This window comes from Geospiza fortis, unplaced genomic scaffold (genome assembly GCF_000277835.1).
Source record: "Geospiza fortis unplaced genomic scaffold, GeoFor_1.0 scaffold134, whole genome shotgun sequence".
Lineage (NCBI taxonomy): Eukaryota > Metazoa > Chordata > Aves > Passeriformes > Thraupidae > Geospiza > Geospiza fortis.
The window spans coordinates 981824-1005381 of NW_005054396.1; the positions used below are offsets into that span (position 1 = coordinate 981824).

The window sequence follows — 23558 nt, forward strand, 5'->3', positions numbered from 1 at the left end:
GGCCCCTCCGCGTTCTCTTTTTGCCGTCAATATCCTGATTTCTCTACGTGACCCGAGCGGCTCTCCATGGAGCAACGCGCGTTTAGACAAAAATACCAATTTTTAAAAATTCTGAATGAGCGCATTATGCATTGAGCAATTAGGATGTGTCCTGTGTCTGCAGAATTATTCGTTTAGAGAAATGTTTGGGGGCTTTGGTGGGGGTTTTTTGTTTGATTTTTTTTTTTTGGCAGCTGCTGTTCAAAATAGAGCATCATCCTTTCCTTAATACTTCTCTAATCTGCCACGTACCTCCAAATTGACATTTTTTTAATGAAAGGTTTTCTCCCCATCTTTTCCACCTTTTCTGGCCTCCATCAGCGTGCAGGCACCCGCTGGAAATCCATCCTTTTGTCAGGCTGTGAGGCACCTTGGCAGGAAGTGAAAAAGATACCATTTTAAAGCGCAAAGAGATCAGATGCTATCGGGGGATATTTCCCCTTGGTAATTTTTTTTAGCAGTCTAGGGTTTCCCCTAGTAAAGCAATATTATGTGGAGAATTTCCTTAACTGGTGGTGCATTAAGATGTCTTGAATGGCAAAAAAAAACCAAGGCTTTTTTTTTTTTTATATATGGATACTTGCAATAAATAGTTTTTGGGTTTTTTTTTAATAAGCCTAGGAAAGAATAGTTGAGACAAAGGATTATTTTATTAGAGATTGAGCATCCTAAATTAGAGGGTTTTTCAATTAGCATCTGAAATTGTTGGAATGGTTCAGGAAGAAGGTCATATTTGACAGTTCAGGGATTTGACAGTTTTGATGTCTTTGTTAACCCTCATATAGCAAAAATTATCTTTAATAGGTCTAGAGCTCAGAGCCTTTGGGCGCTTTTTGCACTATCATTTAGAAAAAGGAAAGAAGAAGAGATAGCATTTTCTTGTTACAGAGGGATATAGAAGCTGCTTTATGGGTTGTTTTTAGTTTGAGGGTTTTTTTGTTGGTGGGAGTTTTTTGGGTTTTTTTTTGTTTGTTTGTTCTTTAATATTCCTATTGGGAGGCCCAAATTAAAAAAAAATCAGAGCTTCATCCATTGGTGTGGTCCTTTATATGGCAGTAATGACTGAGTTGTAAAATGTTTAGTGTATTGGTGGTGACAGCAGTGTTGTGCCTTGGCTGGTCTCAGGTGTGACAAGGGGTAAAAGCAGATTTTCCAACCAGATTTCCCAAGCTGGTTGTGCCACACACATTTCTTTACAACCTGGGTATCTGTGTGCTGTGAATTCCAGAGACATCTTGGATCCATAGAGTTTTTCCCTCGGTGAGCTGGACCAGCAGGATATAAATAATCACAAGAGTGGAAAGTGCCTTCATGGTGCAAGAGGAGGGGCCTGTGTCACATCAGCATCTGTGGCTTTGGGTTCTCTCAGACTTTGGGCAGAGCAATGTGTGTCTGGAAGCCACAGAGCTCCTTGGATGGGAGAGCAGGGTGTCAGAAGTAATTGTGAAATCCATCAGCTCAAAATATTCACATTGATTTGGGGTAACTGAACGAGGATTGGGATGACAAAGCTGGACAAAAATTCCATTCAGTAAAACTTTTGAGTCTCAATTGCATGTTGAGATATCAAGTAGTTCTATATTGTCAAACCAATATTTTGGTAATAATATTTTGCCTATGTGACAAGAGATGTCTTATTTTAGAGTTATTTCTGATATCTCACACTTAAAAGCGTGATTGAAATTAAATCTCTTTCCAGGTGTCAGAAAACTTAGAGATAAAAAATGGAGAATATCTTTGGAAAAATCAGGTGAACTTTTAACATTAGGCTTGTCTTTGAAATTTACTGTTTTTGTTAGGCTGCAGTAGGACTTCTGATGACAGGCAGCAGCCTGTCTTTGAGGAAGAGGTGAGTGACTCGAAGGAAGTTCTTGCAACATGTGGTGTGGCAGGCAGGCAATGGCACCTCAAAGGTCTGGAGTGTTAGAGGTGGATTCTTATTGTTAGAGGCCAAACAGAAAGTTACTTATTGTACTGTAAAATTTCTGTAACTGTATTTAGGGCTTTTGTTTGAGACTTGTATCAGTGGAAAGGATCAAGCACAGAGATGTGATAAGAATATTAGTATTCATTTTAAAACCAGTCACGTGACTTGTTTGCAAGCTTCCTCATTCTTTTAGTTTGAAAGAACACTTATACATGCAAGTTCTTAGTGTTTGATGACTCAGTAGGAAGTGAAAGACTCGGTATAAACCACAGTGAAATGGAGAAGAAACTATATATGGTAAAAATTGTTACATACATGGTCTTGCATACAGGCAGGCTAAATGGCTGTTCTTAGAACATTCTGAATGTATAGCAAATGTGTGCAAAAACAAATGATGATTTAGTTCTTGCAGAAATGGATAAATTAATGGAGTGCTTGTGTTATTGTTGGAAACATGAACATTGTACTGAAATTGTTCAATAATTGGTTTGAGGGGTGTGCGTGGCAAGAGGTGGAAGAGAAACAAGTGCACTGTACTTAAATTAGAGAGTTTCAAACTGAGAGTGGCAGGACAGTGAGTGTTTCTTGTTGGGCCTTAGAAGAGAGAAGCAGTTCCAGATTACTGCAGTTCATAACGTTTACTTTAAGATTTTGAAGGATTTTCTGTAAGGGACAGGAGGGAGAGATATCCTACGTTTCCTGTACCCCTTCAAAAGATCTAAGAGTCCAAAGTCTGTTATTGTGCAGATCTGTGCATTTTCCTGTTGGTGGTTTTACTGAGCCTGTTTCTTCAGCCATGATAGGCAATGTTAGGTGATCACAAACCAACTGAACCAGCTGAATATTCAGGATAGTGTCAGGGAGAATACTACAGTGGGGGTGTCCCCATTGATGGGGAAGCTGACAAAGAAGGCTCTCTTGTTCTTATCTTCTCCAAATTTTTATGTAGACTGGAAGGGGAAATTTCAAACTTGAAGTCAAGTTAAAATTCTGTCCTTTCTGTCTGTGGCAGAGTCTATCAAACTTTGTAAAATGTAATTTTTAAGGCTCTCTCTTCTGGCTAGAAAGAGGTGGGAAACAGACTGTCAATGTCCAAGCTTATTCTCGCTCATTGTAGTTTGCATCAATTAAATCTGGTTTTGATTGTGTTTTAGGCTGGTTGGAGAAATGACAGTCTTCTTTTAAAACCTAGAATTTGTTAATTTCCCAGGAAGATGCATCAAGATCTTAATGCAAAAAGAGGCTGGAAGTTACTATTCATATCAAATAGTAAGAATTTTTGTGGTTTTGTAGGTCAGCAGTTTTTAGGTCAGTACAGTTGTATGTGATTCTGAGAGGTGTTTTAAAGGTTGCCCAAGAGACACTGATTTTTGTGCAGTAGTTGTTTTGCTTGCATACATCACGGTTGCTATATAAATACTGGGGGTTTAAAAATTTGAGTAGTGAAGCTTCTTGAGAGGTTGTTCCAGGAGTTTGTTTTAAAGATTTATTTAGATATTCCTTATCCTGTTACTTCTGATGTACTGGTGTATTTGAGTATACGATCCAGAAGTGCTTGTGGCTGCTCTTTGCTTTCTCATAGCAGCACTGCATTCTTGAATCACAGATTAGATCTATGCAACTCCTAGGCAGGTCTGGCCTTAGTTAATAACCAAAAGAATTGATAAATACTTGCCTTTTCAGAGTATTCTGGGTTTGAAGTAGAATGAGTGAAATGAGTTGTGTGCACAGTGTCATTCCTCAGGTATTCCAAACAGCTCTGCCTTTGGAGGGCAAGCACTGAAGGAGTGAAAGAAACTAGGGTCACAAAAAACAACAACAAAAAAAAATCCTTTCTCCCCTCTATTACCCCAGCTTTAATTAAAATATCTATTGGTTTTGTCTGTAACCAGCTCTCTAAATTTCTTTCCACAACAGGTGCCCTTTTTTACTGCAGTAAGGTGAATAATTAGGAGCAGCAGCACAAGTGACTTTTCATGTTACCGTTAGTGTAATGACAGAATTCCTCTCTGCTGCAATTAGCTGTACTCTTTGCTGGGATAATTGTTCCGTGGCAGTCTTCAGACCTTGCTTCAGAAAACTCGGCGAATATTTGGAAAATTCTAGCAGATGGCTTTTAATACAACCTGCAGTGGATAATTACATTTTGGGACAGGGTCCCATGGAGTCTGTGAATTGCCTGTTCTTAAAGGTTCCCAGCAGCCAGCTGGTCCAAGCTCTGAGCAGGCTGCTCAGAATTCAGCAGTGACTGGTTTGAGCCCAGCGTTGGATGAGACAGCTCCTGAGGGTCCCTCCAACCCGAGGGATCCCGTGGTGCTGGGTTACTGCTGCTGCACCTCAGTGCTTGGGCGATTTTGCAGATGAAAATGTTTTTGTTCTGGCATGTTAATATAGCCTGGTGTGCAAACCATGCATCAGAATAAAAGAGGAGTGTTCTCTGTATGAGCTGCAGGCAGAACAGTAGGGTATGATACATGAAAGTACCGTATCAAAATAGGAGAGCTGAAGAGCACAGCTTGCTGATCCCTATGAACTGCATGTCTTGCTGGCACATTTAAAGTTCACATTTTACAACTGAACCTCCTCTAGTGACTATATATTTTTTTATTGTTCAGTAAATTGTCATTGTTTTCTTAGTGTCTATATTGTCTTGGAACCCAGTGATATAAAGCTTCCTTTTGTATATATTTGGGTAATAAACACTCTTTTCATCCTGTTTGGTGTGAACTGCCATCATCTGAGGTTTTGGTTGTGCTGTTGGTTTTAGAAGTGCTTGCAGCAGACTTTATCCTTAAAGGAAAGCTTCAGAATTATGAAACTTTGAATCTGTCTGAATTGCAATTCACATTTGAGCACTTTTTACAAGAGTATAAAACTTTAATTCACAAGCTTTTGGGGCTTTTTCTGGTGTGTAATTCATTATGCTACCATGTGTTCTAATTGGAGAGGTGATTTAATTAAGTTTCATTGGGTACTCATTATAAGGTGATCCATTACAAAATTACAGATTTCAGGTTGCTAGAGGACTTTTTTAATACAGTGGCAGGAAATCCAAATTCAGACACTGGACTCTTTTACACCTTGCAATGTGCCTATTCATTTTAAACTGTTTCTCAAAAATCTGGTAGTCTTGATTCAGAAAACATTCTGGAAAATACTTTTACTCAGTTTTAAAAATCTATGCATCATCTAAAATGTGTAAAATTGATTTGAAAGTATAAATTAAATTAGTTTCCAGTGGGGCACATGCTCTTAAATTTGGGCTTTTAATTTTTTACCCCAAACCAGGTTTCTATTTGTAAACAAATATAATGCATATTCTAATAAAATTATTTCTTCCTTTTCAGTTTGTGAAGTGTGGCTATGCAGGCTCGAATTTTCCTGAGCACATTTTTCCAGCTTTGGTTGGCAGACCCATTATAAGGTCAACTGCTAAAGTAGGAAACATTGAAATCAAGGTAAATTTTTTTATTGTTATTTCTTTTTGACAGATAAAAATATTTAGGGCAGCTTTTGGCTTATGTAATGTTTGGAAATGTTTTTTCCTTAACTCCCTTTTATGCTGTTTCAGTATCTCTTGATTCATTTCTGTATTGGATTTTAGCCTGTCACAAACTACAAAGTTAAGAAGAGGGTGCTCTAAAGCATTGGAGGCCTTCAGATAGTACACCTGAGGAGGCAGCAGGTAGGGCTTGAGTGGTTCTGGGCAAAAAGGGGCTTCAAATGCCAATAATGCAAATGGTGTCAAGATCAGAAGGCAGAAATCAGACAGAAGTGACTGACTGTCACCGAGCTGTCGTGTTGGATTTTGAGACAGTGCTGAAGAACTGCTGGAGCTTCCAGGTTTTTCTGTATGGTTTGCTTTCTACTCAGAGTTGATCATCTGTGATCTTGTCTGAGATGTTAAACCTTGGCTGTGTTTGCGTTTCATTGTTTCTATGGTTTTTGTTTTCCTTTTGCTGTTGATGGACATAGGTACTCCACATCAGTTAGAGATGGAGAGGCTCTGTTCAGGCTGCTTTGTCTTGGGGCATTATTCCAAGGCATGGGGGGAGAGCCACTGGTGGAGAATTCATTTTCTGAAGTCCAGGGAGCTATAATTTTTCACTTACTTTGTAATTAGAGAGTAACACTTCAAATGTTATTAGTTGCTTCTGCTATATAGGCTTTGGTAAATGTCTTGGCCCTGCTGTGGTCACATCCTCCCTTCTTGCTTCTAGCCACACAATTCTCACCTTGTGCTGGTCATGCTGCTTGTGCAGGCGTGTTGTGAACTGCTTTAGTGAGCTGATCCAGCTGAAAAAGAGGGATTTCTTGGTCACGTAAAGTAATGACTGCCTTACTAGACCATGGTGCAAGCCCCAGTTGGAGAGTGAGGGGGAAGCAGGAGGCAATGCAGAAGTGTAGAAGTGCCCACTTAGGATAGTGAAGGTTAGGTAGCACCACACATATACAGGATTTCAATTTTGCTTTCCTTATTCGTTCTGAGCAGCAGTTTAGGAAGAGAAAAAAAAATCAGTCCAGTCTTGTTCCTTATTTTCAGAACCCTGTCGTTGACAAGGAGAACTTGAGTTGTCAGGTTTCTGCTTCTGCCTGTGAAATGGTTGTAGTATCAGCAGAAGGCCATACAAGGAAGTCAAAAGGCTGAAAGATGCTAAAGCTTCCCAAAATGTGATTGTGGGTTTGTCTTGTTACTATCTCAATAATGCTTTACCTTGTATCAGCTAGGACAATTTGTTTTAGAGGATAGAGATCTTTCCCTTTCACAATAAAGAGGATTTTTTTGTAAGGAGACAGAAAACATAAACCTTTCTCTAGTAAGATTTGGGGAGAGGTATTTCTTTGGGCGTCTTCTTGAACTTAATGTGAGGAGTCTCCTTAAAGGAGGTCCTGGTAAAGTTTTATGAAATTATGCAGTGATTTATGAGTCTAAACTCTCCCCAAAATTTTCTTGCATGAAATCTCACTGTTGAAGTCATGTTTTCTTTCTAGCTGATTCAATACAGCCTGCCCCATCAGTTTTGGTATCCTCTATTTATCTGATAATTTAATATTGTTACAGATAACAGTGGTGCATTGAAAAGATTGGATGTAGAAGTTGGTAATTGCTATGAGATCAGCAAAAGAACCTGTAAACAATCATTTTGCATGCATTGCTGGTCTTCTGCTCGAGCACAGATCATGTGGATGTATTTCAAAGAGTATAAACTGTGTCTAGATTGTTTCTCGTAGTTTTATATGATTTGCCTAACAGCTTGTAACCCTTTCTTAAGGAGGCAGTGTATCAAGAGAAGAAATCTCTGCCACAGGCACTTTGGGTATCCCAGTAGGATAATGCAGTAGAAAGACTTGATAAGTGTGAGTGCCGTTTTTCTTCATGAGAATCTTGCAGAGTTCCTAAGAAACTGTATTTTAGCAGATGAGTTTTATGCCAAAATTTAATTCCATGCATATGCTGTGAGTTCTTCCAGTATAAGTTTAAAACTGAGTAAGGGAAGCTGGCAAAGAGATTTTCAGTTTAACTTTTCAAAACTATTGAAGAAAACTACACTCCTGTGGAATTCAGAAACGCTGTGAAAGGAGCCTGGAAGCTGATCAAAACAGTGGTTATCATCCATTGAGTTACCAGTTTCAAGTTGCTTTGACCACATTTTCCTTACGGATTCTCATTTCAGCTAGCAGCAGGGATATAGCTTTTTTCTCCTACTCAGGAATTCATTAATTACTGGGATTATTTTGCTTAAAATTGCAGCTAAATCCAGAAGCATAGATATTGCTCTTGGCTTTTCCTGACTTACTAGTCTGTAGCAGGTTTGGGGAGTATTAATAGGTCAGTACTAAGGAATAGTTTTCAGTTCTTGAATATATTAAGTGGATTTTTTAAATTAAATTTAGCAATTGTCAGAGCTAGTCAATTGTCCTGTGCAGAGTCTTGTCTAGTTCAGCTATACACCTAGCCCAGGGTAAAACTCCACTGTTACAGAATATTTATACACAGAATCCTATTTATGAGAGATAGGCAGATACACTGATCTTGCTTGCAGTCTAGGAAGCCTAAACATGACTTGCCACTGACATGTAGCAATAGCTTCCTTTAAAGAGATAATTTAATCTGATGTCCTGATAATGTTAGTTTGGCCCTAACTAAACTAACTCAGATCATTTCCTGCTGTACATGCATCTCTTTTCAGCCTAATTCTACTGTGTACTTAAAATAATTTGAGAATTTCATTTAGGCCTTTTCTGACTTTCTTGCTTCTACCTTTTCTTCACCTTTCTTGACCTGTTGAAGTAGAATAACAAAATGATGGTAAGTGAGGTGCCCCTGTGCTTTTTGTTTACCATTTTTGCTTGATGAGACCTAGTAGCTGTTATGTTATTTTTAAATGCTATTCATTGTTTTGTCTTGTCTTACATTTTACATTTGAATACATACTTATTTTGGACATTGTTCATTGCTTTGGTTTACTGGCAACTAATTAATGAGAATATTTTATGTATTGCTTTCAAGTGCTACATAACATGTAGTTTTGCAAGATGCAAGAATAACATTGAAAGATCAACATGAGCTCAGCATCTTTAACAGTAGAAATTGCTCTATTTAACCTAACAAACCAAGAGATTGAAGAAATGTTCAGATTTCAGTTAGACAGATATTACTGAGTACTGAAGTGGTGGAAGTATTGGATGCCACGATACTGATTCCTCTCTGCAAATTTGGTTGTGTTGTCCTTCTTCCTCTTCAACTGCCGAGTGTACGTGTTTGTTAGTGTGCTAGTGCTGATGTTCTCAAGAGAGAACAATTGTTCTGCCCTTTAGCTTTGTTTTAAAAGGATGTGAAAGTTTTGTGCAACTTTCACTTTGCACCTTTGAATAGCAGCTTTTCCTGGGCTGTGTCCTGTTGGGCAGCTTGGAGCCTCAAAGAGCAGTGCACAAAAAAGGCTTCTGATTTCTGATTCTTCTAACTGGTGGAGTTTGTGTTGTCTTAAATTCTCATGAGTAATGTGGCTACATGGTGGAGTTCTCATAGTATGGTTTCACCAGAGTGCTTTGGATTGAAAGTGTTGGAGTCTTGACTTTTGTCTTCTGTACAGTCAAGAGCTGAAGTGTGATCTACTGTGCAAGGGAAAACAAATAAAACACCTTGTCAGGGAGAGGGGGTGAAAGAGGAATGGTTTCACTTAAACTATTTTCAATTCACTTCCTTTTTATATAGTCAACAGCAACTGCTTAGGTTACTTCTAAAATAGGCATTATAAACCACATGCCAGATTTTTTCTTGTGCATCTTTTTTTTTTCCCTGGCATTGAATAGTATAACCCTCGCTTCCACTGTGCCACAGCAACTGCAAACTGTCGTGGCATATGTTTGGATGAAGCAGCTGGCTTTTCTTTTTTTTTTTTTTTTCCCAATTAATATTATTATGGACACAGAACTAATAGTACCTAGAAATATGTTTTTACAGCCTAAGTACAAGTGAGTCAGTTCAGGCTTCTTTAGAAAAGTATGGGATGTAATGAAGAGCAAAGATAAGATGTTACTGTGCATACTTCCTGTGGGAAATACGTGGGAAAGGAGATGTGATGCTACTAATTTGAATGTGCAGTGTTTGCATAACTAACGTTAATAAACAGATTGCTTAATCAGTGTGAAATGACTATACAAATTGCATTAGTTGGTTGTGTTTGTGCAAGAATGCATTACTGGGGTTTCTGGCTTGGGACTTCTGGCAAGGAACAGATGAGGTTATATTTTATATTCAGATGTGTCTCTTCACATCCTATTGACACAGGCAATATGTAAACCATTGTTTCTTTTAATGTCTGGTGTGGAATTTATAATCTCTTATTTGCTTTTGCTCCTGTTCGGTATGCTTATTCACCACTCATTATTCCTTTTTTGGTATTGTGCACAGAAATTTGCAACATGCATGGAAAAATATTCTGCCAATCCCACCTACTACCCTTATGTGCTGTTTTGCATCTTGGCTCTTAGGAATTAGTATTTGGTAAAATAATTTTGAAGGTGTCAGTGGAGAAACACCTGTACTTTAAAAAGTCTTTGTAGTCTCTAGCTCTGACAAGGTTTATTGGTTTCTTTGAGGTTAATTGAAAAAAATCAAATTAGTAATGTTTATTTTGGAAAAGCTGTGGCATGGGTAAGAGTCAAATTTAAATATTACATGAAATATATTCTACTTCTCTCCTAAGTACCTGCAAGTGATTCAAAAATGTGGGCATTGTTTAAGAGCACATTGGACACAGGCTGAAGCAGTTCGCTGTCATTCATGAGGAGTTTGGTGTTTCATAAACACTGACATGTTTTTGTATTAAAATTTTACAGGATCTGATGGTTGGTGATGAAGCCAGTGAGTTACGATCAATGCTGGAAGTGAATTATCCGATGGAGAATGGCATAGTTCGAAACTGGGATGATATGAAGCACCTTTGGGATTACACGTTTGGACCAGAAAAACTTAATATTGACACAAAAAATTGTAAAATACTACTCACAGAGCCTCCCATGAATCCGACTAAAAATAGGGAGAAGATTGTGGAGGTATGTGTGTCTAGTAGGAGCTGATACCACAGTCATTGGAGCACTCCTAAGAGATTCCTTGTTCCATCCACACACAGTGACTGTCTGAAGCAAAGCAGTTCTGTTCTCTAACCAAAACCCGTTCTCAGCCATAGGCGTGAATGCTACTGTGCTTAAATTCAAACCAGCTGATCTCATTCACAAGCTGCAAGCAGGCTTCTTGTCTCAAGCAGTAATAGCAGCATTAAAACACAGAATTGGAAATACATGTCTGTCTTCACATACCCAGGATACGTTGATTACTAGCTCTTGGATGAATGTTAATTACTTTAAATGACTTGGACTTGTATAAGCCAGTAATGCAGAGGAGATTGGAGCTAGATGGTGCTTACCAAATGGAGCAGTGTTGTTGGAGGTGGTTGAGACGAAGGTGTGATGACAGCCAATGCACTAATCTTTAATTAGTGCAAGGGATTATCAATGAAAGCCTTCTAAGAAGGAAAGCCTGGTTCTTGCATCCCCAATCTCAGAGTGCTGCCCTGGGTGATCTAAGCTCCAGCTGAACCTTGTATTCAGTGTAGGTTGTCAGATATACATTGTTTAGCTCCTCTACCTGTAATGAAGACTCAGGTTTGACGGGCAGTAATGTTTGATGAGAACAGAAGGTTTAGTTTTCTGTTTTGTTGAATTTTTTTCTCATAAGCATCATAGGTATTTTCAATTCATATAAGTTTGAATATCAAAGCTTGTGTATATCTATATTTCCCAGAATCATTCCTTAGTCTGTTAAGAATTTACATTTATCAGCACCTTTCCTTTGAAATCCTTTTCATGTCACAGCTACAGTAGTGCTTTCTGCAACTTGGCAGTGAATACATTTGCCCTTATCCTTTCTTTCAGTGACCAGGGAGCAAATGAAGTCTAGCAAAGTTGGGAAAACTTAAGTGAAAAAGAAATCAGACTGTGCAATCTAAATTCAGCATTTTTTTTAGCAATTGTGGACATTAAGATCCTATGACCTAAGTATCAGGTAATGCAACATTAGTAATATCGTGCACTGTATATCAGCCAGCTGTGCTGTGATAGGCAGAGCAGGTTATTCTGGGCGGCCTCCATGTAGCTGGAATGGCTCTATTTCCTGCCCAGGCTTCTTTGCTTTTCAGTTGTCAACAATAGTGTTCTTGTTTCTCTTAAAGGATAGATTATCCTTCTGTAAAAGGATAGATTTTAGTTATTCTTATGCCAAGTAATTTTATACCAAAAATCCAAGAGTTTAGTGTGGCCTCTGAATTGTGATGGAATATTTGCATTGCTCCATTTGCCTTTCTAACACTACCCCAGAGACCGTAGATACTTAATCTTGCAAGATGCAAGAATAACATTGAAAGATCTTGATGCACAAGATTAGTGAGAACTAGAATCCATTTTTATAAATTTAAATTTGAGTTACACAGAAGCTCATTGTTTCTACTAATGTTTGTAATGGAACACAGGGTTACGAGACCTTAGAATATTTAGTTTAACTGCAATGTATTTATACTCCTTCCATTTTTGATGTAACCTCCTCCTTTCCAGGCTGGTGAGCCCAGTATGAGGCAGAGGACTGAATGAAGATACTTCCTAAAGCCTGCAGCAAATATAATAATGTCTGTGCATTTTGGGATACAGTGCAGTAGCATTTTAGAAGAAAAGCTTAGTCATCTGGACCATATTAAGATGATAGATAATTATATATGCTGTCCTTCATTCTGTTTCCAGTAATTCTCTCTCCTCATTTCATCACTTTGTCAGGCCCACCTGCAACAGTAAGGCAGCAAGTGTTCGCATGTCAGCTGTATTGTAAAATATATGTTTAAAAAATGCTTTTCCTTTCATAGCACGTAAAAGACCCGGGTTGCTCCTCAGCTAAATGGAGTGTTTACTGTTTGTCTTCATCTGCTGCACTCTCATTGTGTAACACCCTCAGAAGCAGCCAGACTGTAGTGGCAAATCAAGAAGCTGCAGAGATGCCCAAGCACAGTCACTTCCATCTAAGTCAACCTAGAATTTCTTATATTTTTTCCCAGTTTTTAATTCTTTCTGTACCCAGTTAGAACATCACTTTGTAGGTAATCAAAAATCTGCTGTTATGTGAAGAAGAATCTTTTCAGGGAAACATATTGCTCAGTATTTGTATCTCAAGCTTTGTTAACATAAATGCCCTGTGTCAAGGCATTTTCCGTGTCAAGTAAAGTAATGCAGAGGAGAACCCATTTCTTTTTTTCTTGAAAGAATGACAACACTCCCAAAGGTTATAAAAGGTTTTGTAGAAGCCTTTAGGGTTTGGTACATGTGAAGGCAGTGACTAATGCCATTTGAATATTGATTTTGTTGTATGAAGGTGATAATTTAGATTTTTCTTACATTATTTTTTGATTTAATAAGCACTCAGGTTGTTTGAAAGTATCCATCGGAATAGTGTTGGGTTTAGACAATGACTACTCAAAGGGGTTCTATTTTGAGTTGCTGCCCTTTCAACTGTTCCCTTTCTGTTCCTTTTCACACTGTTCTAATGGAGGAGGTTCTTTAAATAGTTCAGAATTCTAAAATTGTCAGCATCAGCTTTTTTCTTCAAAAATATTTAGATATCTTTTGCTTGAGCTGTGGGAGCACTTAGGATTCAATCCATTTCTAATCCTAGAAGTTGCAGAAGGGTTCTGAAGGCTGCAGGGTAGCAAAAGCAAAGCTTCTGAATTTGTTGGAATAATCAAGAGTTCATCCATTTTTCCTGGTAAAGCTTATTGAGGGGAAAACTGCTGTACAGCATGATTTGTTTACTTGGCCTTTTCTTATGTTTAGGAAGAAGACAAGATCCTATAAACTCTACATCCTTTAATCTTGTTCTGCTTCTTAACTGAAACTAGTTCAGTGATTAGGGAAACCTAGTGTACAAGACAAGGAGTTACTTTTCCTGTTTCAGTATGAAATCTGCAAACCTGCAGTCTTCTCCCTGTAGTGGATTTTACACTAAATTTAAAAGTTTGTAATTGGTTGCCCTTTAAAGAAGGGAAGAAAGTGGTCCAAATCCAGAGAGCAACCTGTGATACTGGGCTCATTCTAGATTAAGATATGAAGGAGTCTGGTCTTTATTTGACATAGTGTGCAGTTGTACAAAGTCTATGGCTTAATGTGAAGCATGAAAAATGCCTGAACTTTGTTTTAAAGCATACATCTTAAACAAACATTTTATTCCCCAGTCACACTTCAGTAGTGAGCTGCTTGGCTGGTCTACAAGTTCTGCATCCCACTCATTAAGCACTTTGGAAAAGTGAAAATTTGTGTAAAGCTGCAAAAATTGATGTGTGGGTTTCTTGTGTTTGTTTTTGTTGCTTAATGGATGTGGAATATTTCACCTGGCTTGTCTGGTGTGAACAGGTAAGATACAGAACTGAATGTATTTCTTACTGTCCCAAAGCACATAGGTTTCTAATGTTCCTGTAGAATCTGTGTGATGAAAATTCTTGGGAAGTGTTTTTGATTAGTAAAAATGCAAAATTCTAGAAATACAGTTTTCAAAAACCAATGCAATTTCTTTGAGGTATTTGGCCTGTTTTGGAAGCTGATTTTTGCCTTCATCTTACAGGTTATGTTTGAGACATACCAGTTTTCTGGGGTGTATGTAGCCATCCAGGCTGTTCTTACTCTGTATGCTCAAGGTAGGCAAAATTAACCTAAAATTTCTTTAGTTTCCAGTGTTACTGAGCCAAAGTACTAAAATGGCATCACTGTGTCTTGGGCTTAATTCCATGCTGTTCTCTAAGGAAGCTCAGCTCTGACTGACAACTTGCTTTGTGTTGTGGGGCTGTTAGGTACCACTGTTGGTGTTATTTTCATGGATAAATGCAAAAACCTGGTTCCTCAAAACTCTTACTCTTTCAAGGGTGTAGTTATTTTGCCTTTGGCATCAAGTCTTAATGGCTTACTTTGAATTTTCTGAAAAAGGAAGAACTTTTTACCATGAGTAAGAGAGTAATTTCAAGAAGGTGATCATGTGACTTTTACACTATTTTCAGAGGGGGGGAAAAAAAGTTGAGTCTTTTGCTGTAGATAAACTAAATTGAAATGATCCTTAGCCTGAGCAGAAAATTATGGATTGACTGAATTAAATGGAAATTCTACCATCAATTTCAGTCCATCTAGGATTCTATGAAGTTACTCAAGCACATCAGTTCTAATACCATGACTCCTTGCATCTGTTTGTCGGTGACTTGGTGTGTTGAGCTGTCACATAGCAGGACACAAATATCCATGTCCATTAATGTGTCACTGTAATGCCTCTGTGCAGGACCAACAGCAATGGGGTACTGGAAGGGTGGCTCTGCCATGCAAGTCAATATAATTACTTGAACCAAAACCACTTTTGCAAACCTGAATATTAATTTTATTTGCTGCAATTTGTGCTATTATCTTTTTTCCCCCTTGGTTTTCTTTGATTCGATTCCTTACAAATATTTAAGTAACTGACATCCATAGTCTTAAATTCTGCTCTAATTGTACATGTACCTTACTGTGTAGTACTCAATTACTTTGTGAATAACAGAATGTGAGACAACTTTGAGCAGTGTGCAGTGTTTCTACATACCATCATCTAAAACAAAGCTGAAGACCTTCTAAGACGTAAAAATCAAGGGGCACATAAATCAAACATTTGCTTTTGGAAAGTTTTTTTAAAAAGTTCTTTAAAACATCTTACTTATTTATATTACTTCAAAAATTAAAGTAGTGGCTAAAGTTACATAGAGATGTGCCTCATTTCAGTGCACCGCACTTCTAAGGTCTGTCCTTAAAATATGGTTTCTTGCTTTAGGTAGCTTGTGAGAAACTATAAAACTGTTTTCTGATCAACTTTCATCATTGATTTTTGCCCCCTAAGTATAGAAACTTCTGTTTCTACATGTTCATGATATCTGCTTTGTATATCTTAGAATTTAATAGTTTGTGGTAAACTTTTTTTTCATGAGAGTTGATTTTTTTAGTCTAAGAAAGTGGATCTCATTCAGCCTAATGCCACTTGTGTGAAGAAATATTAGGCATGTTCTGTATAGTCCAAATATTTTCTACCTTATGAAAGTATTTGGTTTTTTGTATACCAGTAAAAATCAACAAGTCCTAAGAATTTAACAAGGTAAACTTGTGGCTTGAATATCTCTAAATTTCTTAATATTTCAGAAATTAATGTAAGACTACACAACTGAATCTGTGGAGGAATTTGTGCCCCAATAAGCATTTAATGAGCATAGATACTCCCTTTAATTAGAATGCAATTTAAGATGTTAAATGCCACATAAAATTGTGAGCAATAGAGTTCTAAACGTCTAGGTAAAAGTAATATTTTTTTTTAAATGTATGAAAGCATTTGTTACTATGAAAACCTGAAGTTTAATATCTGCTGATGACTGAGGGAAGAAAGGTTGTATCAGTTTACAGTGAAAAACATCTCTTAAACTTGCTGCTGTTCTGCTCTATTTATGAAAGTGCAGTAAAATTGTGCTTCCCTCCATTCTTTTAGGTTTGTTGACTGGTGTTGTTGTGGACTCTGGAGATGGTGTGACTCACATTTGCCCAGTTTATGAAGGTTTCTCCCTCCCTCACCTCACGAGACGGTTAGATATCGCCGGGAGGGATATCACTAGGTACCTCATTAAGGTAAGCTGGGAGGGAAGAGGGTTTAAGGTTGAGGTGATGGTATCTGTGGTTCAAGTCAAAATCCCTTGACAGCAAGAGACCACTGTGTATTTTCCCTTGATTATTCATGTTATTTGCATTAAGAACTCTTGTATTCTCTACTATGTTTCCTCATCTAAATCACAGTGATGATATTGGTGTTATTCAGAGCCATCACACTTTCTTAGTGGCAGTCTTGTAGGAAGGGAATTTATTCCGTATTTGGGAAGGAAAAGCTCGAAAGTTGGCTTTCTCACCTAGAGTGGAAGCTAAATGGTATTCTCTCAGCTCTACTCATCTGTTTTCAGAAAGACTTCCTTGCAGTGTGGAAAATAGTGTAGTGATTCTTCCCTGATAATTAAATAAGAGAGCATGTTTGATAGACAGTTCATTTGTTTGGGAGTTTTAAATACAAGCAACATCTTAGATTGACAAATCTTATGGTTAACCTGGAATACAGGAATGTTTTGAAGTGAAGTTCTAAAGATAAGAGTTACTTTGGGTTTTTTTCATTTGTCTTTGTTCTGGTTATGCTGAAAATTGTAATGAAGAAAATTTCCCATTTGGAGTAACGCTGCTGCTTTTCTGGGGATAATGGATACACTGGGATGGATTTCTCTTAATACCCAAATTTGCCACTAAAAAAGGGAGGTGAACAGAGATATGTGTCTGAATGTACTACCCCTCTACTGAGGGATCTGGACTGTTCCTCTCATTTCCTGCTAACCTGCTGTGCTCCCTCCAGCTCCTCTTGCTGCGAGGTTATGCTTTCAACCATTCTGCTGACTTTGAGACGGTTCGTATGATCAAGGAGAAGTTGTGTTACGTGGGATACAACATTGAACAGGAGCAGAAGCTGGCACTAGAGACCACAGTTCTAGTTGAATCCTACACGGTGAGTGTCTCAAGACAGCTTTCCTTGTCCTGAACTTCTGAGGTTTAAATTCAGGTAGCATTTAGCTTTCATTCCTTCACAATTTTTCTTGGCAGTAGCTCGCCTCTCAGCCTGTACAATCAAATTAATTGATTCTGGGAAAGTCTTCTGCAGGCTCTTTTTGTTTCAGATTTTCTGTAAATCTTTGTACTCACTTTTGTCATTGTAGATCTTTGAAGTTTTAATAATATAGTACAGGAATTTGTAGAGAAAGTGGACTTACTCTAGCATATGAAATTGTTTCAGCTTCATCCATGTAGCAGTGAGACATGAGACTGATACCTGGTGAACTTGCTCTTAGTGGAAACTTTGTGATCACAGTTGGAAAAATGTGCAGAAAAGCATTATTCTTGCTGTAAGATAATTTTTAAAATTGATACTAGGAGTTGGTATTGCAAGGAAATATTTGGTAGCTCAGTATTGATGTATCTGGTCCCTGATGTCTCCAAGTGAACTGCAGAGTGATTAAAGAATTTGTATATTCTTTCAGTACTACTGAATGACTTCTTGCAGTGCTGACAATTATCAACAATTTCCTGTGTTAAAACATTTGGGAGCAATGTAGGTCATTTCCTCTTGGTTTTTTTTAGCATTCAAGTGGCTAAAAGTAGTCTTTTCAATGGTGTTGTTTCTTCCCTAGCTCCCAGATGGCAGGATTATCAAAGTTGGTGGAGAACGGTTTGAGGCACCGGAGGCTCTCTTCCAGCCTCACTTAATCAATGTTGAAGGGGTTGGTGTGGCTGAATTGCTGTTCAACACCATCCAGGCTGCTGACATTGATACCAGGTACGAGCAGAACATTTAGAATCCTTTGCCTGGGTGCAGGGGTGATGTAGGAAATATCTTCAGAGTAAGATCTTTTGCTTTAGACACTAATGTGTGCTCCTGGGGGAAGGGTGTATGCTGGGAATGGGGCTCAGGCTAAGCTTCTGGAGCTTAACCAGTTGTCTGGAAACTATTTCAGTAAGAATGAGCAAAAGATAAAATCTTGAAAGCAGTTTTTTTTAATTTCTGCTTTCTGGAAAAGCATGAGCAAGTCTGCTGAAATTGTGCAGTCTGTCTTTGCATAGTGACTGGTTTTTAGATTTGTATTTACTCCCCTATCTGTACAGGTACCTTTACAGGTACAGAGTAAACTGTTCAACACTACAAAGACTATTTTTTTTTTTTTTGGGTCAGGTCTGAATTCTACAAGCACATTGTGCTGTCTGGAGGCTCCACCATGTACCCTGGGCTGCCTTCACGACTGGAGCGGGAGCTGAAACAGCTCTACCTGGAGCGAGTTCTGAAAGGCGACGTGGAGAAGCTCTCGGTAGGCATGGGCTGGCTGCTGCAGCCGGCGGGCGCACAGGCTCCCCCGAATCCCCGCTAGAGGGAACCAGGGGGTCAGAAATGACGGAGGCTGCGGGTGGCCCTCCCCGCAGCTTGCGAAATCGCTGCCCCTCCTTCCTCACGCCCCTGCCTTTGCTTTCTACATACTTGCCATAAAGTTACCTTCTAGACCCGGCTAGTAGCAGGTAATTCCCGAAGTCTTGGGTAAAATAGGCTGAGAAATACCAGGACACATATTGTAATGTTGGTTAAACAAAGCTAAGGAGTTTCTGTGCCTGCAAGTTGTCATTGAGTTAAAAAAAAAATTTAATCTGTGAAAATTTTGGTTCATATTACAAGTGAAATACTCAAAAGTGAGAGAGGCTAGAGCTCTAACCCACATTCAGGTGGAGTAAGTTTCCCTTTTCCATTTGTTACTGTGGTAAGCAGCCACACTTGTTACAGAGGTAACAGTGTGTTGTACTGAAAATTCCTTTGAGTGGAGTTTCTAATGGTGAACTGAATAGAACTTCACTGGTTCTTACTACAGTGTTCTCTGAAGGTCTTCTGTGGAATGACTCAATTGAACAGAATGTTTTACATCTCAGATAGTATTTCAGTCATAGCTTTGTACTCTCTTTGTAGCTCTTGAAGTTAGAGCTTTAGCACTGAAGAAGTTAAGGGAATATTAATTAGTTAAGCTGGTTTAGATTGTGTAAATTGATATAATTCTAAAATATTTGTGATTTGATGATCTGGTTACTTCTGATAATTTCAGCCATCAAAGATTAAGGATTATTTCACTTTTAATAGTGTTCCTGAAATGCAGAAATTTGGTCTCTAATTTTCTGTCAGTATTCTGAATCCTGGGTTTTTTGTTGATATACTGAAAGTACAGTTTTTGGGCAAGTGTCAGTAGCTGTGTGTAATTTGCAGTGCAGAGTCATTATTTTACTTCAGCTGTGCAAGCCAGAAGCTCGCAGAGTGCCCTGTGCTAACATTTCAGTTTTTTAGTTGCATTTTTCTCACTAGACAGTTTCCACTTCATTGCTGTGGTGGAAAGCCCAGTTTTATTTTGCAAGGCTTTGTTTCAAGAATCCCAGTAATGATTTCTTTTCTTCTTCTCAGAAATTTAAGATCCGAATCGAAGATCCCCCTCGTCGGAAGCACATGGTGTTTCTGGGGGGTGCTGTTCTAGCAGACATCATGAAAGACAAAGACAACTTCTGGATGACCCGACAAGAATACCAAGAAAAGGGAGTGCGTGTACTGGAGAAGCTCGGTGTGACTGTTCGATAAATCCCAAAGCTTGTTCCCATCACATGTCTAAAGCTTTTTTCTTTCATTGCCAATCTCTGAACTCACTCAGCTACATGCTATGGAAGGGCCTGTCTGTGGCCTTTTGACCCAAACGTCAGGTTTTGTTCTGGTTTCTTGGGGTAGCTTTTGTTAAATGTTTCTTAATGTGGCTAAATTTGACTATTAAATTTGACCACTTCCCTGCAAACAAAACGGAGCAAGAGCAGCCTGTCTACTTCATTGTTCCCTCCCAGTAGGCAATTGGGTAATTCTGGTAGGCTTTTTCTTCTGGGTTTATTGCTGTAGTCCTGCTAGCTTTTGTCTCTAGTTCACAAAGGGTTGTGTGCCTTTTTTAGCATAAGAAAACCTTTAAACAGGAGTTTTTGCTATTGGATCATTGTGGTGGTTATCTTTGCATCTTTATGCCTCTCTCTACATTAAGTTTGGGGTTTTTTTTCTTTTCTGCAACTAGGAATTTTGATTAAACATTGTTAAAAACTAGTTGAAGTAGCTGGAATGACTTTAACACACTGTTTTGATGTAATGTGGTTTCATATGCACTGCTGCCTAAACTGGCTTCTGAGATGGTTCATCCTTCAAGGTGGTGGTGGGGCCTTCAGACTGTATTTCTCTAAGTGGGAATGTACAGTTGCCACAAATGGAGAAACACCTGATGTTCTGGCAAGTGTACATTTGTGGCCTTAGGTGTCTTTTTTCTGGAGAGAGGAGACAGGTTTGAGCTGTGTTTCTTTTTGTTAAGGGACAAATGGGGGGGGTCAGCCTGACCAAAAATGCCTCTTTTTATAACTAAATTTTGGTATCATGTTGTCTCAGCATAGGAAGCAAGAATGTTAAATTAGCTATTCTGTAATTGTTGAAGAAACTTAGTTATGCTGAGACAGGAGCCTCTGAATTTATTGGACAGATTTAATACTTTCAGAAATGCTTGTGAAAACTGTAACTATAAATATTTAAAGCCCCAGAACTAAGTTTTAAAAAGTCTGATGTTTTAAGTGCTTGTATGTACATCAGAAGCACTTCCATTAAACTTTACAAGTATATTAACCTAGTGCCAAGTAGTTACTGCAAATGAATATTTCAATGACCAGTGTTTATTGCAGCAAGCAGATATTTATAAACAACCAGTGGCAGTAGGTTATAAAGAATGACTTATATTTGTTCCAATTAAGAATAATATTGGAATAGAGGATGTTGGTTGGTAAATAGCCACAATTCATTTTATCCAGTCTTGAGTTTTGATACTTAACATGGGATGGGGAAGGAAGTGAAAACCAGTGATGAAAATGCTGTTTCCAGAAAGTACATTAAAGCTGAGTTGTTCTAAAAAAATAGAAGTTGTCACTAGTAATTGTCAGCCACCTTCTTTGAGTATAGTTGCCTGTGTTTTTTTCCTATAGCAGACTGGTAACTATTGTTGCAATAAAATCTGCCTTACATTAAGCATAGCAAAAACTGCTTGCATACAAATGCTAGCTAGACTTAGTTCTACTTTGCTTTCCATAGAAATATTATATTACTTGCTGGTTTTCGAAGCCTACCATAACACTTAAGGATAAGGAAGTCAAGATCTGCTCTTGAGTTCCAAACCTTGGAATGTATGTGAGATGCTTTCATATACTTGCCATTTGTCTACATCTTACATTAATAATTGACCCCAGAAACATGGAAATATTAAACTCCCTTAGACTCCTAAAATGTGCTTCCTTTCTAAATTGAGCAGACAGCTTCCTTTGGCTGAGTGAGCCAAAGGGGCAGAAACCATGTCTGCATTTCTTTAATAACAAGACAGTCACTATAGCATTGCTAGTAATGACCATTTAATTATAGGTGGGTGGGGTTTTTTGCAGCTATATTTACTCTTAACTTGAACAATACGAATTTACAGGCATGCCGGTCGTGCCTCAGTGCATGCACTTAAGCAGTTACTAGATTTTTGGGGACATGAATGTAAGGGGTACTCTGAATTCCTGTAGTCTTCTAAACATTTAATACACAAGACTTAAAAATGCTGTGGGCTTGCTTTAGAGCTATGATTTCTCATGTGACTGTCTCTGGGCTTTTCAGACAGTGTTGAGAATCATGGAAATAAACCAAAGAATGACTTAAAAACTTTTTTTAAATGACAATCTGTCATGTGGTTTTTCAAATCTAGATCTTGACCCTGCAACCCCTTTTCTAAACCATCTTCTCCCCTGTCCACTGGCTTCAGTGAGGTATGTGCATGTTTGAGTAAAGGTTTTGGAATTTGGCCCCTTCACTAGAGAATTTCACAGCACCATGAGTAATAAATGTCAGTTGATTGTGCAGAATCTTGGGTTTCCATGGAAACCATGTATATATTAAAAAAAGAAACTAGCATTTTAAATTAACTGTGATCATGGATTCAGAGGAACACATTTGTAATCCAAATACTGAATGGGGTGTTCCAGTTGTGCTCAGTGTGGTTCTCCATGTATGTGTTTGCACACACAAGAGTGTTGTGTGTGTTCTCTCAGCTGACAGCTTCAATACTGCTATGAAAGCAATCTGGTTTTAAAGTTTTTTTTGAAGACCAAATAACTTGAATTGTATTTGCAAAATGCTTTAGCTCCTTTAAAATTAGAATAGAAGATGCCGCATCAGTTGTAAGTTTTTTGAGAACATCCTATTTTTAATGTTAAGCTGCTTCAAACCCTCCCCCAGTGTTCTAGGATGTTAACCAATGTAACACAGATGGCTTTTTATACAGTTCTGAATAATGTTAACACACAACACTGGTTGAGACCATGAATGGAAATAAACATCTATTTAAATTGACAGGTCTTTTCAATACAAAAATAAAATCAGATTTTTTTCAAAGTAGATTATGTTTGCTTTGTTTCCTTTGGGAAATCACAGTTCTGTCAGTTTTTCTCTAACTTAACTTCCATCACAAAACCATCATGAGCTGCTTTTGCTGAGGAAATCTGACATGACAAAATAACACATTCTCTGCTGATTGTTGTAATACTCCATCCTTTAGCCAATACTCCACTCCCTCCATCCTTTTCTTTAAAAAGAAGAAGAATCCTTATCCCTGCGCAGAAATCTTTTTCTAATTCAGCCTCCATACTGCAAAGTGGGAAGGGCCCTCAACTTGTATTGATCTCAGCATCTTTGGCTAAGCTCAGAAGCCATATAAATGATGCCCTGTTTAGGAAAAGTCTCCTTGGCATTGTGACTTCATGTGATATTTCACCTGCATCCCTGATTTTAACTGATAGAAAAAGTGCATGTGGGGTTGACCTTTTGTGTTGAGAAGGACTTGGGTGGATTAGTGACTGGTCCACCACTCACGGTGCATTTGTTTGGCTTTTGAAATGAACTCAACCAGCTTCTTCCCCCAGCTCATTGCACCTGCTGGGCTGGAGAAATGTTCCCCAGGCATCTTGTTCCCGGTAGGATAACGGCTTTGCTTTTCTTAGATGGAGCCACTATGTGTAGTTTGGCTCTGGATGCATCTGCCTCAGTGGCTGGGTCAAACACTTGTCATCTTAGGGACAGATGCAGATAGACAGCATTTTAATAGGAAAAAAAGTAAGGCCACCCTTAACCCCAAATTTGTGTTTCATCACTGTGCATTCTTGGGAAAAAATAAATACGTCTGGCTATACCTCTGCTCAGTACTAATGCATGGTCATTGCTCCTCCCCTTTTGCTTGTTTTGCCTGACATGGCTTTTGTGTGGAAAGGACTAAATACAGGCAGTCGACATTTGCTAGTCAACTTTTTCAATAGTGAATTCCTCCCTGTGGGCTCTTCAGCTGTT

The 23558-nt window shown here is 38.4% G+C and overlaps 1 protein-coding gene across 1 annotated transcript; it reads left to right on the forward strand.

Annotated features, from left to right (window-relative positions):
• Positions 1-4440: 4440 nt before the first annotated feature.
• Positions 4441-22613, forward strand: ACTR2 (actin related protein 2). The gene is made up of 9 exons (XM_014308963.2): positions 4441-4446; positions 5314-5424; positions 10310-10525; positions 14127-14199; positions 16053-16189; positions 16953-17102; positions 17782-17927; positions 18321-18453; positions 19581-22613. The coding sequence occupies exons 1-9, from the start codon at positions 4441-4443 to the stop codon at positions 19749-19751; spliced, it is 1143 nt and encodes a 380-aa protein (XP_014164438.2). The 3' UTR covers positions 19752-22613.
• The last annotated feature ends 945 nt before the right edge of the window (positions 22614-23558 follow it).